General features: G+C 39.4%; 1 protein-coding gene across 1 annotated transcript in view; it reads left to right on the forward strand.

Annotated features, from left to right (window-relative positions):
• The first annotated feature begins 352 nt into the window (after positions 1–352).
• The window catches only part of LOC121597133 (dynein intermediate chain 2, ciliary), a 29481-nt gene continuing 15975 nt past the window's right edge, over positions 353–13858 (forward strand). Inside the window, exon 1 of the mRNA XM_041922679.1 lies at positions 353–1454. Coding sequence (XP_041778613.1) covers positions 1431–1454 — 24 coding nt within the window. The 5' untranslated portion in view covers positions 353–1430. The remainder of the gene's footprint in view (positions 1455–13858) is intronic.

Consider the following 13858-nt stretch of genomic DNA (forward strand, 5'->3'; position numbering starts at 1 on the left):
GACTATACAAACGAACGATGATGATATTTTGACACCATATTTTGTACATTCTTTATACCTAAGTATTATACCACATTATGTGTGCAAGTGCCGTTTTAAATAAAGCGACCATTTTATACAACTTTTAATTTTACCGTTCGAAAAAAAGCTGTACCAAATCCGAACTGCAATTGACAACTGAACAACTGAACTCGCAGCAAACATGTCCTAATTTCGATTTCTTCTACCAGTGATGGCCCGTTTGCATACACAGAAACACAGTCGAAGTAGCCATCGAATTGCAATCGAAACTGCCATGGTTACGCATCGAACGGCGGACCTTTTTTCCGCCGTCGACAGTGTTGGTAACCCTACGAAACTGCGGGTCGCTATTTACCTGCAATAAACAGCAATCGAGCGTTATCCTTCAATCCGGGCGCGCGCGTGTGTTTGTGTGTGTGTGTGTGTGTGTGTGTGTGTGTGTGCGTTAGAGTGAGACCTCCGCGAGACGAAAAGCAAAAGGGCAAGCGGGCAGAAGTTTCTTCAGGCCAAGCAGTTTTCAGCACTTGAGAAGTTTTTGCGCGCCGGGGTTCGAAATCCGAACTGAAGCGTCGAAAATAATTAAAGCAAGCGTGGTGCAAGCGGTGTTGCGGCGAAGGTGACGGAGTGTAAAAATCGATCGAAATCCGGTTATCTAAATTTATCCTTCGGGGGCATTTAACGCTTAACGAAAACAAAAAAAAAAACAGGATTGAATTTAGGCAAATTTTAACCCCTCCGTCCTGCCCCCAGATTGCTGCGATCCGCGCGGCGTAGTGTGAGTGCTGTTTGGCGGGCCCTATTTTAAGGCGCCTGGTAGGTAGGCAATCGAGTGTATCGAAAGCGGTTGCGCGCGTTCACCCCACTTGTTTTCTTCGTTTTCGGTTCGTCCAGGCGCGCTTATCGTTAATTTGTGAAAAACGGGTAAAAACAAAACTGGCGTTTGTTCTTTTTTTCCGTCTTCTCCTCTCAACTCGACGCTAAAAAAAAAAGGCTAATCGTGATCGGTACCGCCGCCGCCGCCGCCGCCGCCGCCGCCGCCGCCGCCGCCGCCGCCGCCGCCGGGAGTGTGCCGTTATAAATTTCATCCATTTCGATCGTCGCCCCCGTTCCTTTTTGGGCTTTCCGTCGCGCCCATCGATTGTGTAACCGGAACCGCGAGTAGGCGAGTAGTGCTGTGAATATTTTGGGCTGTCACGGGTAGGATTACACCCGCAAAAAAGAAGACTCCCGGTGAGTTCGTTGTGAGGTTAGACATCACGACTGGCGGCAAACGGAGCGAAGCTCGGATCAGCAGGACGAAGGAGGTGGTCCAGTTGACGGGTTGATTAATTAGCCCAGCGACAGCACGACACTGAACACTGAAGGAAGGAAGCTTCACCCAACACACCACCACCAACAACACAGCCAGGATGCCGCTCAAGAGACGTAACACGGTGCATACTTTGTTTTGACAGTTTGTTTGCTGCCGTAGTTTGCTGGTAGAATAGTTCCTTTTTGCGATACACAACCTAAACACATCGTATTTTGTACATTTTTAGCGTAACCTGGCCAAACAGGGAATGGGCTTTCGGTGAAGCTGGTTGCAAGGTGCAATGGGAAGAGCGATAGAGTTCCACACCGATAAAGAGCGGGTTGATTTATGGGCTTTGCCTTTGCTGCACCGCAATGCTCCCGCATGTCCCCCCAACCTGTCCAGCATATCCGTTGCATGATTCCAAGACATTACAGCCGTATTGATTAGTCTTCTGCGCCAGTGACAACCTGGAAGGGCACCCATTTTTTGGGCCGGTTTTTCATTTTACATTTTTTCCTCTGCCCCCCGTCGTAATCGACATCGTTGAACTTTAGTTTCGCGCTTTTCGTTTTTTTTTTGTTTTTATAAAAAAGGCACGGTTTCTTTGGCGATGCCCCATGAATGGGACAACATTTTTGAGTCGTTATGTAATGGAGCGTGGCGTTTTTGTTTTTTTTTTTTGCTCGATGTGTCTCCAAGTTTCTACTATTATCTGTCTACATGTCCTTTTGCAGAACGGGGAGGATTTTCCTTTCTTTCTTTTTTTTTTTTGTTGCCCAAGAAAGTTTGGCTTCCGCCTGAATTGCGCTGGCAGTTGGAAACAGTCAGGAGACTCTCTCTGAGCTCGGGATGGTATGACTTACCTCGGCGAAAAGGGCTGATGAAACTTTACTTTACTGAGACTACGGGCTGCTGGCTGTTTCGTATCTGGTGGAATGATGATAAGCACCACACGGGACCTGCCCGGAGGTGGTGGCTGCTGTTCAAGTTGTGGAAAAGTTTTTCCACACAAAACGTATGATTGTCGCATGGCTGGGGATGAGGAAGAGTTTTGGGATTGGTAAACGAGAAAATGAATATTGCACATCGTTCGTGGTTGTCGGGGCCGTAAGTGGGCAATTAGAGGAAATGGCAGTTTGGAGCAATACGATTCAAATTCCTTTAATTTGTATTGAAATATGCTTACGTTTATTGCTATAGATTGGAATAATAAGGCCAGATTTAAATTAAGACTATTTTGGGAAGATATTCTGATAATTTCAACGGATTTAGACTTTTCCATTTAATCCCTTTTTGAAGCAGTTTCACACATTGTTCTATATTTTATGATTTTCAAGCTCCTCTCAATGCTTGAAGTATTCAAAACCTCAAGCTACTGAAGCTCAAGTATTCAAGACCCAAACCATTCAAAACCCGTGTGATTCTTCCGATCTATTTTTTCTGCTCGATTTTGTTCGACCAAATTACATTTTAATGCTCTAGATTAAGTGGATCGAGGTCACATGCCTCAGTTTGCAGTGGAAAAAAGCTTTAAAAAATGTCCGGGAGTGGATTCCTTCTCTCCGCAGTGGTTGGTTTGCGATGCCACGTGTGCACCAGCACCACGTTTTTGCAGCATCTTTCTACCTTAATCCTTCCGATGCAAGCAGATTCCCGTTTTGCAGTGCAGCACGGTCTACACTACACAAGTTCATAATGAATAAACATGCTAATAGCAATGCTAATCTTGCGCCAAATGCGCCAATGAAAATATTTGGCATGTGGGTTGTGCAGCCGGGAGAGAAGGAGCGTGTAGAGCTTGGAATGCATCAAATTTTCATTGAGAGAACATCTTTGCAGTTGGCACGCCTTTCTTTGTCAGCTATCTAAGTCAGTTTGGGCCTAGGAAGTAAAGCGTTTAAATTATGCTATGTGATGCTTCATCTCCTATTTGTTAAACATTCATGTCTTTCAAAGCATATTTAAAGTGATTGTTTTACTATATAAATATTTTACGTAAAAAATAGTGTAATGTTAGTATATGTGAAACTGCTTAATTATATCTTATCGACTTACGCTCCCGGGCGGTATTTCAGCATAAAACACGCTACCCCTCTTGAATTATTCAATATTTTTGGAAGAAAGTGTTTTTTTACTTTTATAATATTCTAAAACATATTAAGATAATAATATTAAAACATATTATATAATATTCTAAAACAAATTTGTTCATGTTACCAATTTCAGAACAAATCTGTTTTTTAGTTGTATTTTTAGTACAAATGAATGGAATGCAAATGAAGTAAACATTAGTACAAATGAATGGAATGCATTTAGTACAAATGAAGTTTACTTCCCTATACTTTTGGTATTTTCGGAGCTTTCGTGCTTGACCTCATTGGTTCCTTGTTATGAATTGGTATTTTTAAGAATTTGAACTAGAATTTGAACTAATTAAAAGAACTAATGAAATCGTTAGTTTCCTGAATCTCTGTCTCTTTCCTTACGCATTTCCTTGGTAACACTCTTTGCTTTTTCTAGTATGCACAAAAGGCCAGAAAATTTTTGTATGCAATCGAATGTAATATCAAAGGTGTAATCCGTATCTTTTGGAACCCCTTTGTCTGAAGTTAGTCATTATTCACCTAAAAGTGGGTCGTTACATACGCTAAAATACGGTTCACAGGTCCATGGTTTTTTGGGTGTTTTCAGCGATACGTTACGTTTTTATTTAATATTTTCCATTTATTTTTGGATTCTTGCCCGATTTATTAAGCGCTTCTCAAAACTGTTTGAACCATTGGATGAATAATTTGTGCGACAAATCCCAATAATTAAAAAAAAACAACTAAAAAAACCACGTGAAACTTTGCATCATACTGATTTCTGGGAAATAAGGTTCGTTAGCGGTTTATTTTGAATTTGGAGCTGTAACATTTGACTTTGTTAGTTTATAGCGTTCAAGTACTATAGCCTTTTACACCTTGAAAAAAGCCAATTCCGCTTTAGCTTCATTTGCTACCCATGCTTTTTTTAAAGACATGACAATACAATTATAAAACATATTAAAACCTCTAATTATTAGGTATCAGTCGAGAAATGTGTACGATATAAAACTAATAATCAAACAATAAATGAATATAAGCTCATGAACATAATTATAGACAAAATAGGGTAAAAGTTGTATAAATATTTTTTTCTACATTTCTCTTTTTTCATTTATTTAGCAGTTTAATGGTTATTGATCATTTGTTTATCTAAAAATAAATTATATTATTAAAGATTAAAGTAAAAAAAGCACTTAAATTAAAATGTGTGAAATATTCGCATATGCCCTTGTCTAGCATCGATTTTGTCATATTCAAACTTTAAATTTATGATAGCGCAATGCTATGCAATTATTAAAAGCTATTTTTTGTTGCACATTCTCTCACTACATCTCTCTCTCTCTCTCTCTCTCTCTCTATCGCTAACCAGGGAACCGTTTGAGCTCGCGTGTTGCCAAAACTTTCCAACGGTTCATTGCGATGGTAGCGAGCAGTTACGATTTAAAATCCAATCCCTTGCAGCTCCTCTCCGCACGGGATAATCAATTTAGCAGTTTTATTCCACCCGCACCCGAATTTTGAATGAAACTCTTATCAAGTGGCCACAAAAAGCCAATCACGAAAACGCTTCGCCGAGGTTGATTTATAAATCGCTGCATGATGGATCAGTCGTGTGCTTTCGTGTCTGTGTGTGTGTTGAGGGAAAATAACTCATCCAGCTACATAAACACGACGGGACATGATAATGCTGCCAGGCCAGCCATTGGGCTGTTTCGCCCTTTCGTGCCAGCGAGCGAGGATGCCTGCTTTTTTTTGCTGTTCCTCTTGTTGTGCTTATTTTTGGAAACTCAATACGGTTTTGTGCGCCTGCAAAAGCATCAAGGTTGACGGAAAATGAAAGCTTTTACCCCACCCCACTATCCTTCGCCATCCATTCGAAGGATAATCCTGTCCCATTCCGGTCGGTTGTTTGGCAAATTGTAAACAAAAGTTTTGTTTCCTTCCAAAAGAGAGGAGCGCGCGGTAGGGTGCTGAGTGGGTAGAACAATCCATTCCTCCTTTTTGTACACGTTTGCCCTTGTGTGTGTGTGTGTTGGGGGTGAGCGAGTAGAAGCGATTTTGCCGAAAAATTCACCCACAGTTCGCCTTCAACCCCACGTTTAAACTCGAGCTCGCCTTCCAACGGTGGTGAGCTGTGCAACAAGGTACACCCGATTTAATGCTTCCACCTTCCACCACCGTCAACATCTGCCCCTGTGGGTGGGTGGGCCTGAGGGGACCGGCGGTAGCCATAACGCTCCGAGGGACATGATCGTAGATTAGTTTTCATATTTTTTACCAGTTCGCGACTGCTATCTGCGGTGAAACGATCGGCTTTTTTGGAAAAGTTTTCCCGTTTCCCGGGGGCCCTGTTGTTAGTTGTGGTGCCGCCACAGCCGGTGAAGAACCCCCTTTACACCCCGTGGACGTGCTGTGAGGGATAGTTTTGTATCGTAACATTTAACATTAACTTTCGTTGGTTCGTTGGAAACTTGTGCTGTTTTTTTGCTTTTGCTTCTTGATCCTGTGCTTGCTCTTCTGTCTTCTTGTGCCAGATTTACAGAAGTAGTTTACAGAACAACGGAAAGAAAAGGTGATAAAAAAGAAGGCCAGCAGTAAGGTGTGTTTGTGTGTACTGGGCGTTTTTTTTTGTGGTTTTCAACAAGAGAAAAGGTAAATCAACTTGTAGGATGCAAGTGGTGTTTTTTTTTTATTGTGTGTATATGCTCCAGCGAGTAGATGGAAAATAGAATTTTAATTTAATGTCATAACTGTTGAGCACGGCGTTAAAGCGGCGTTAAGGCGTTCGCCCTCTGTTGGCTACACTACGAGAAGCATATAGAAAAACGTGTCCCCGTGCGGTGGAGTTTCTGTTTGCTTTGCGTTTGCGATGTTGATTAATTAACATATTTTTGCAATTAACTTCCCTGCATATTGAAGTGTTTCTCTTTCTTCTCGCCACTGGGCGTGTGTGTTCGGAGCATATTGTGTTATTAATTAATGTGCGCCTGAAGCACTGTTTTGACAGAAATGGGGTAGCGAAAAGTGAGGAATGTTAAAAATATGTGCCTGTCACAATATTGATTTGTATGGTTAAAACAGTGTGAGAGAAATGTTTTTGCAATCATAAACAGGAGCAATCAATTGGGCAGTTGTTTCATTAATTTCAAATTGTGACTGTTTCAGTGGGATTCAATTATTTCAATTTGTGACTGTTTCAGTAGGATTATTATTTACTCTACGCAAATATGATCTCTATTGAGTAAAATGACTCTTGCCAAATTGCAATTATTTTCAATATGTTAAGAAACATATCACTCAGCGAGTCATAAAGTAACTTATAAGCGGTGATACTACATTCTTGACAAATTTCATTTTTATCCGAAAAATTATTTTAGGTTTTTAGGTTTTAAGGTTTTTAGGATAGGTTTGAGAGACACAGTTTTTTTTCTATCAGATGACAACAATTGATAATAGTTATACAAACGAAGCATTCCATCTTCTAAGGAATTTGAAATTTTATGATTTTTGTTTCAGTCTTATGTAAATATAATTTGCATTCTACTTTTTTTCAAATTACGTGTAATTTGTTTTCAAATTTCCAACAATTCACATTTGTATGAACTTAATATGCATACTTAGTCTAACAAAACATACACACCTCTTCCCAACACAGTATTTATTGTAATAGTACCGGCATAGAGTTTTATCAAGATCGAATGGAGTAATCGAGAGTTTAGAGTTTTGGAGTAGTGAAAAAATAATTCACAATCTGTAGTCCTTTTCCAACATCAACTTTGGATGCCGAATTATTACAATATTAGTGCAGGATTTAACTTGCATGTTGCATATTTTATTTATTGAAGATAATTGCGTGGCGCGCGCAGGGGCCTTTGCAATATTAAAATAAAGTAATACTTAAGATAACCTTACTTGCTATATATTTGAAAACAGACATGAACATTTAAACGTGGCAACGGTAATTTTGAAGTAAAAAAAGCAGTAAAACTTATTGAAAGCTTTACACATTCAAATAATTGGATCATGAGCTCCTCTCTAAGTACGGGTCCGGTCTATTTTGATCAGAAAATTTTGAGGACGTAGTGCGTGGTCAGGGGCGTACAAATTGATTTTAAGAAGAAGGTCAGGAGCATCAATTTCGCCTTTTATTAATTTTGCTACAAAAACTGCTTGTGCTACCTCCCTACGTCTCTCTAAGGACTGCAATCCTAGAAGAAGCCGTCTAGTTTGATAGGTTAGAGGCTGGTCCATGTTCCACCGTAAGGTTCTTATAGCTATTTTTGTGATTTTTTTCTGAATGCGCTCAATTCGTGTGGACCAGTTGTTAGTGTGCGGAGACCATGTTACAACATTAAATTCAAGTACGGACCGGACTAAGGCGACGAACAGTTGTTTTAAACAGAAAGGGTCATTAAAATCAGATGTCAGACGATGAATGAAACCAAGCTGCCGATATGCTTTGTCGATGACGTACGAATATTGTTGACGGAAGGAGAGTATAGGTTTATCTTTATTTTGTATCCAATTTTTACAGAAAATTGGTGAGTGATTTGCAGCGATTGAAATATCACGTTTATTCTAATTAGAAGAGTTTTCAATCTTGATTTTATTAGCAAATATAGCACATAAAAATGTACAAAAATTCAACAGTGTCTTTGAAGCATGATTTTGAAAAGCTTCCCAATATCTCTTCGAGATTGTTTTTACAGGATTTTCCAAATCAGTGTCGAATGTAAACACTGTTATCCACCGGGTGCAAAATGTTATTCCATGTCGATGTTACATTTCATTTCCATCATACAAGGTTTTCCAAGTCAGTTCAACAGCTGTCAAATGGTGTCTTTCCGTCATAATAAAATTGCAGTTCTTAGACATGATTTTCAACACTCCAAAAAGAACTGTCAAACTCAATTTTGCTTGATACGTGTTGAAAATCATGTCGAAGAATTGAAACATTATTGTGATTCAAATAGAACATTTGACTGCTGTTGAAAAACATCTCGCAAGTAGTGAACAATGTTGTAAACGTTGGAAATCAACTCGAAAAACCCTGTAATAGTTTTTTTTAATTCTTCAGCATGATTTTCAACACTTCAACCGGCTGCTGCCATTGTTTTTTAAAGCCGGGATTTGAAGCCGGATCTCATTACCCGTTAACAGGTGAAATATTGAAAATCATGCTGAAGAAATTAAAAAATATTATGATGAAAATAAAATGTCAGATTGATGTGGAATAACATTTTGCACGTGGTGAATAACAATGTTTACATTCGAAACTGACTTGGAAAACCCTGTATTGCTTTTGCAAAAACCTACATCGGAGAATTCAAGAGTAAGAAACTTGCTGTATTGTCGTTTGTAGAACTCGATACATCTCCTGTGAAACCACAGTGTCGAATCACTTAGTTAGGAGTTTAAGAGTACACATCGCAATGCCACGACAAGTCTTTAACAGAGTAATTCGTGTTAAAAACAGGCTTTTTGGTTGATAGACCACGATGAAAATGTCTGAAGTGTTTGACATAATTAGTCATTAATCTGTCAACAGAGTCAAACCTTTTCTGTGAATTTTTGGGGCGTATCATTTACAAAGTAGAATGATACTTTTTTATAACGCAATAGCGTTGATAAAGGGATAAGATCGTGTTACGAGTTCGCGTTAATTCAATATGAGCCCTTGATTTAACATCGACGCGCAATGTCTCTATAAAATCAAAACAAATCGTTATGGGCTCTGTTTTATGAAACATTTGATTATCCCATAATTGATAACATATATTCTGAAACACACTGAAATGAAGAATCATATGCTGTATGAAATGCTGCTCGCCATTTGACCCGTTTTTTGAGTAATTCAAGTTATGTCCTCACAAACTAAAGCAAAGTTTGGCTATTGAAAATGTGAAAAACACTCTCCAAAAACACTCTCGTGCAAAAACTCCAACACCACCAGGTGACAGCAACCGGACCCCGGCATCAGTCCATCATACCCTTAAGGCATGCATGTCACTTTTAATTTAAAAACTTTACTGCTTCCGTCCGTGCGATTGCACTTTCTTTGCTTGCCTTTCCTTGCACACACTTTGAAAGACGAATTGTGCGAAAAATTATTATCCTCCTTGCAGATAGCGGGCATACAGCATATCCCCGAGAAAGAGGAGAGGATACAACGTCCTTAAGATCAACGAAGGTCGGGAGCGAGTAAAACGCTTGAGATGAGTTATGTGGTAGTACGAGAGTTTTACCAATTTTCTTTTTTTGTTATGCACAACTTTCTATCCATCCACTCTTCTTTTATCCTTTCTCTGGGTGAGTTTATAGTGGAATAGTTCAGGCAGCGGATGTGTCTAGTGCATCTAAAAGTTAGGGCAAATATTTTGCGATGTTAAAAACTGAGCGCAAATTTCGCCTTCCGCTCACTTGCACGTTGTTAGTGTGTGTGTGTTTGCTGTTAAATCATAAGTTTAACATCGTTAAGCGAAAAGAAAAGGTAGGATGATAAAGACTGGAAAAAGCCAACGGGACAGGAGGTGTGTGGTACGGTTTTCGGTGATAGTATTGATTTTTCTCTTCTACCTTTAACCGTCGTGGTGCGTGGTGATAAGTTATAATCGTCAAAAACACACACACACCAACAACCATTAAAGAGGTTGTTTTGGGAAGAGGCAAAGTATTAGCAGCAGTTTTACCAGGAAATAGGGAAGGTTAATTATGATTACATTCTTTTGTTTTCAGCATTTCTTTATGTCACTTCTTAAACAGGGAAACGGTGAGGCCAGGATGTATCTCCTTTAGCAAAGTTGTACCTTTCGTTCGTTTTTGATGCCTTCCTTTTCGTTTTTTGGAATGTCCTACTTTTCCCACCATGACACAAGGGAGGAAATTACAGCACGTGCCTCCTTTGCGTTGGCTTCGCTGCTCTACCGTACAGTTGAGCTTTTCGTGCTGTTTTTTCTTCAGTTTTTCCGTTTGAAAAATACAAAAAAAAAAAAAAAGAACGAGCACACTTGTTGCAGAATTTATTGTTGGCACTCAGTTCCTCATCGAACCGCATTGCAACGGCATTAAAAAGGCATAAAGCTGGTATGGCGTTTGCTGGTGAAGGTATGTATGCGACCGTGCCTGCTTCAAAGCAAACGCGTGACGATTGATCGACCGTTGGGATGGATGGATGGATGGAGAAATTGCTGTGAAGGTTGCTGAAAGTAAACTTGTGTCTGTGTTTGCTCCAAGTAATAACGAAGCAAATGAGAAAATTCCTCGTCCGTTTTTTTTTTGTTTAAACGAAACTCGTTCCTTCATCCTAGTGCAGGATGAAGAGTCTGCTGCGTTGAGAACTTTGTGGAATGCAGAAACAATATATCTATAGCACCATCGCTGTCCGGTCGGGCGTGTCCTCGTCCGTGTGCGTCCGCAAGGTCCGAAAGTGAAAACACTAACCGACACCGCACTGGACCGACCGACCGACCGAGGGACGCCGGGAAAGCACCAGAGCCGTGTCGTTTATTGTGCTTAGTTTTATGCGCACGAAAATGTCGGCAGCAAATGAAGTTATGGTTAGTAATGACATCATTGGTCGGTTTTATGAGGCTTTAGTAGTAGTGCCGTGCCGCTACTCGAAACCGGTACAGTTCCCCATCGTGGCCAGGCAGGCCCCCAGCTATCTCTCCCTCTCTCTCTCTTTGTGTGCCTCCCGTTTGACGTGTGGCTACGAACATTGTCCCCATGCTGTTGACGTTGGGGAAAACTTTTCCCTGCTGCTGCTAGGTTTTATTTTGGTTAGTTCGTTTTTTTTGCGCCTCAATATTTTGCTGTTGAGCTTGGAAAGCCACCAGGGCAGTGATGTTGGAATTTTGTGGACGCTATTTTTGTGCACACTTCTAATGGTGCGGAGTAAATGTGGCGTGTTAAACGAGAGAGAGAGAGAGAGGTGGATCCAATGGAAATAGTAGTAGAAGTAATGCTGCGTAAGTAACGAACACGATCAACACACCGCTCCCGACAGGGAGGGAAAGGGCCTGGATGTTATGAGGCTTATTGCTAGCAAAGTTCACATTTGTGCATCGGGTCGTGTCGGGTGTTGGCAGCGGGGAAAACTACCTCCACCTTATGCAGCACGTGTTTTGTGAGCCTATCGAGTGAAGTTAATAGCGAGCAGGGAATGTGGATCAGTATGGAGCTCCATGTGGAGCTTATCACGCTCGTGGGGATGCTGTGACGTGGTCGATTAAACTTGGAGCCTTTATTTAGTGCAGAGTGAGCTTCCACTTCATTGCTCCTCTAGGTGCTCTCCATCTCTCTTTTCGACTGTGTACAGTATTGCGTGTTTTGTTTTGTAGAAAACGTGTGCAGCGCGATATCACTTTCTTGTAATGAGTATTTGAATCAAGAATAATTGCCAATTCTGTTCTGTTTTATGCACCGCATCGTTTCGGTATTATATTGTAATGAGTTTTTCACATATGTTGAGGTATGTGCAGAATATGCTGGGTGATATCAAACATAGAACTCTAGTTTTGTAATTACTTTTATCTACGCATGCTCATGCGTGATTTGAATTCCTTCCACAAGTATTAATATAACAAAAATATAAACCAGGTTCTGGGAAAAGTTATAGAAACACTATTTATTGAATAAATAATTTACACATAATTTATATGAAAATGCTGAATATTTGAGTACTCGGTAAATGATCCTCTTTAGTTCTATCTATATTACAGGTTTGTCGAATTCATTTTCGAATGTGCACATAATTATTCACCGCATCCAAGCTTTTTTTTCAACAGCTGTCAAATGGTGTATTGCTTCAATATGAAATTTTGTATACAGGATTTTCCAATTCACTTTCGAATGTAAATATTGTTATTCACCGCATCTAAGATGTTTTTCAACAGCTGTCAAATGGTTTATTTGTTTCAAAATAAAGTTTCAGTTTCAACGCATGATTTTCAACACATATCAAAGAACTGTCAAGCTCAATCAAGCTTGAGCGGGATGAAAATCATGCTGTACAAATTAAACATTATTGTGATGGAAATTAAATGTCATATTGATGTGAAACAACATGTTGCATGCGGTGAATAACAATGTTTACATTCGAAACTGACTTGGAAATCACTGTAATTCATAAAGGGTTTACCAAGTCAGTTCAGGGTTACCATCATAATAATTATTAATTTCTTCAGCATAATTTTCAACACATCTGAAGCTGGATTGAGTTTAACAGTTATTTATTTTGTGTTGAAAATCATGTGTTAAAAGTGAAATTTCAAATGAAAGCAAATACACCATTTGACAGCTGTTGAAAAACATCTTGGATGTGGTGATAAATTAAGTGCACATTCGAAAGTGACTTGGACAACCCTGCATAGTAGCTACATACTTCTTCGATACAACTTATTTTTAACAAGCTACATATATTTTGAGATTTTTGATTCTATTTTTGGATTCTTGACAAGGTGTAATAGATTTCAACAGGTAGATGCTTTGACAACTGTGACTGAATCTGTTGACATCTGTTCACAATCTATCAACATAATCAAGTGTCCAATTCTTCTTCTTCTTCTTTAACACAACTACCGTTATCAGTCTGCCTAAGGTAAGGTCTGCCTGTACCACTAGTGGGCTAGGATGTCAGAGACTTGTTGATTACCATAGCAAGATAGTCAAGTCCTACGTATTTCCGCGGCTTGAACCCATGACAGGCATGTTGTGAAGTCTAACGAATTCACGACTGTAACACGAGACCGGACCTAGTCCAATAAGTATAAATAAAATATACATTGCTTGCCAAGACTGAATTGATTCCAAAAACGTATGCAGCTTCTCTAAACTTAAATGTAAAACCCTGTATTTGCCTACAAGCTCATATTATAAACTGAGCGATACTTTGTATCTAGAGCACGATAACGCATATGACCTGTTTTCTTTTATCGCTATTGACCAGTTTTATCACTTGTTTATGTTTGGCCATTGAGCTGTGTCGAATCAGTTCAGCTAGTATGTTTTTAATCAATTTAGTATATTTCAACCAGAGAGATTACTCTTATTTGCGTATTGAATCTACGAAACCTTGTTTTGCTGGTCTCTTTATCCAATAGCGATTAAATCTCGCCTAGATACTCGGATTCTAAGGATAACAGGTCTAAGTGAACGTAACCTTCCAAAGTTTTCAAAGCAATGTTTGAAAGTCCTTGCGTAGTTTTATGTGTAGTATATTTGTTTAACAAGAAATCTGAAAGTTGCAGTGAAATGTAGTAGTTTTAGTCACGATCCGACCGCTGGACAAACAATTTTTACACTGAATTTCAGCATTTTTCGTATAAGAAAAACATAGTGTAATTCGTGCATAAGGAAAATAAATATTCTTGAATTATAAAACAACTCTTTTAAACAAACATTAAGGCCTTAAGCCTCGCGCACGATTAGCCTTTCGAGCAGTTAAATAAATCAATAA

Source organism: Anopheles merus, chromosome 3R (genome assembly GCF_017562075.2).
Source record: "Anopheles merus strain MAF chromosome 3R, AmerM5.1, whole genome shotgun sequence".
Taxonomy (NCBI): domain Eukaryota; kingdom Metazoa; phylum Arthropoda; class Insecta; order Diptera; family Culicidae; genus Anopheles; species Anopheles merus.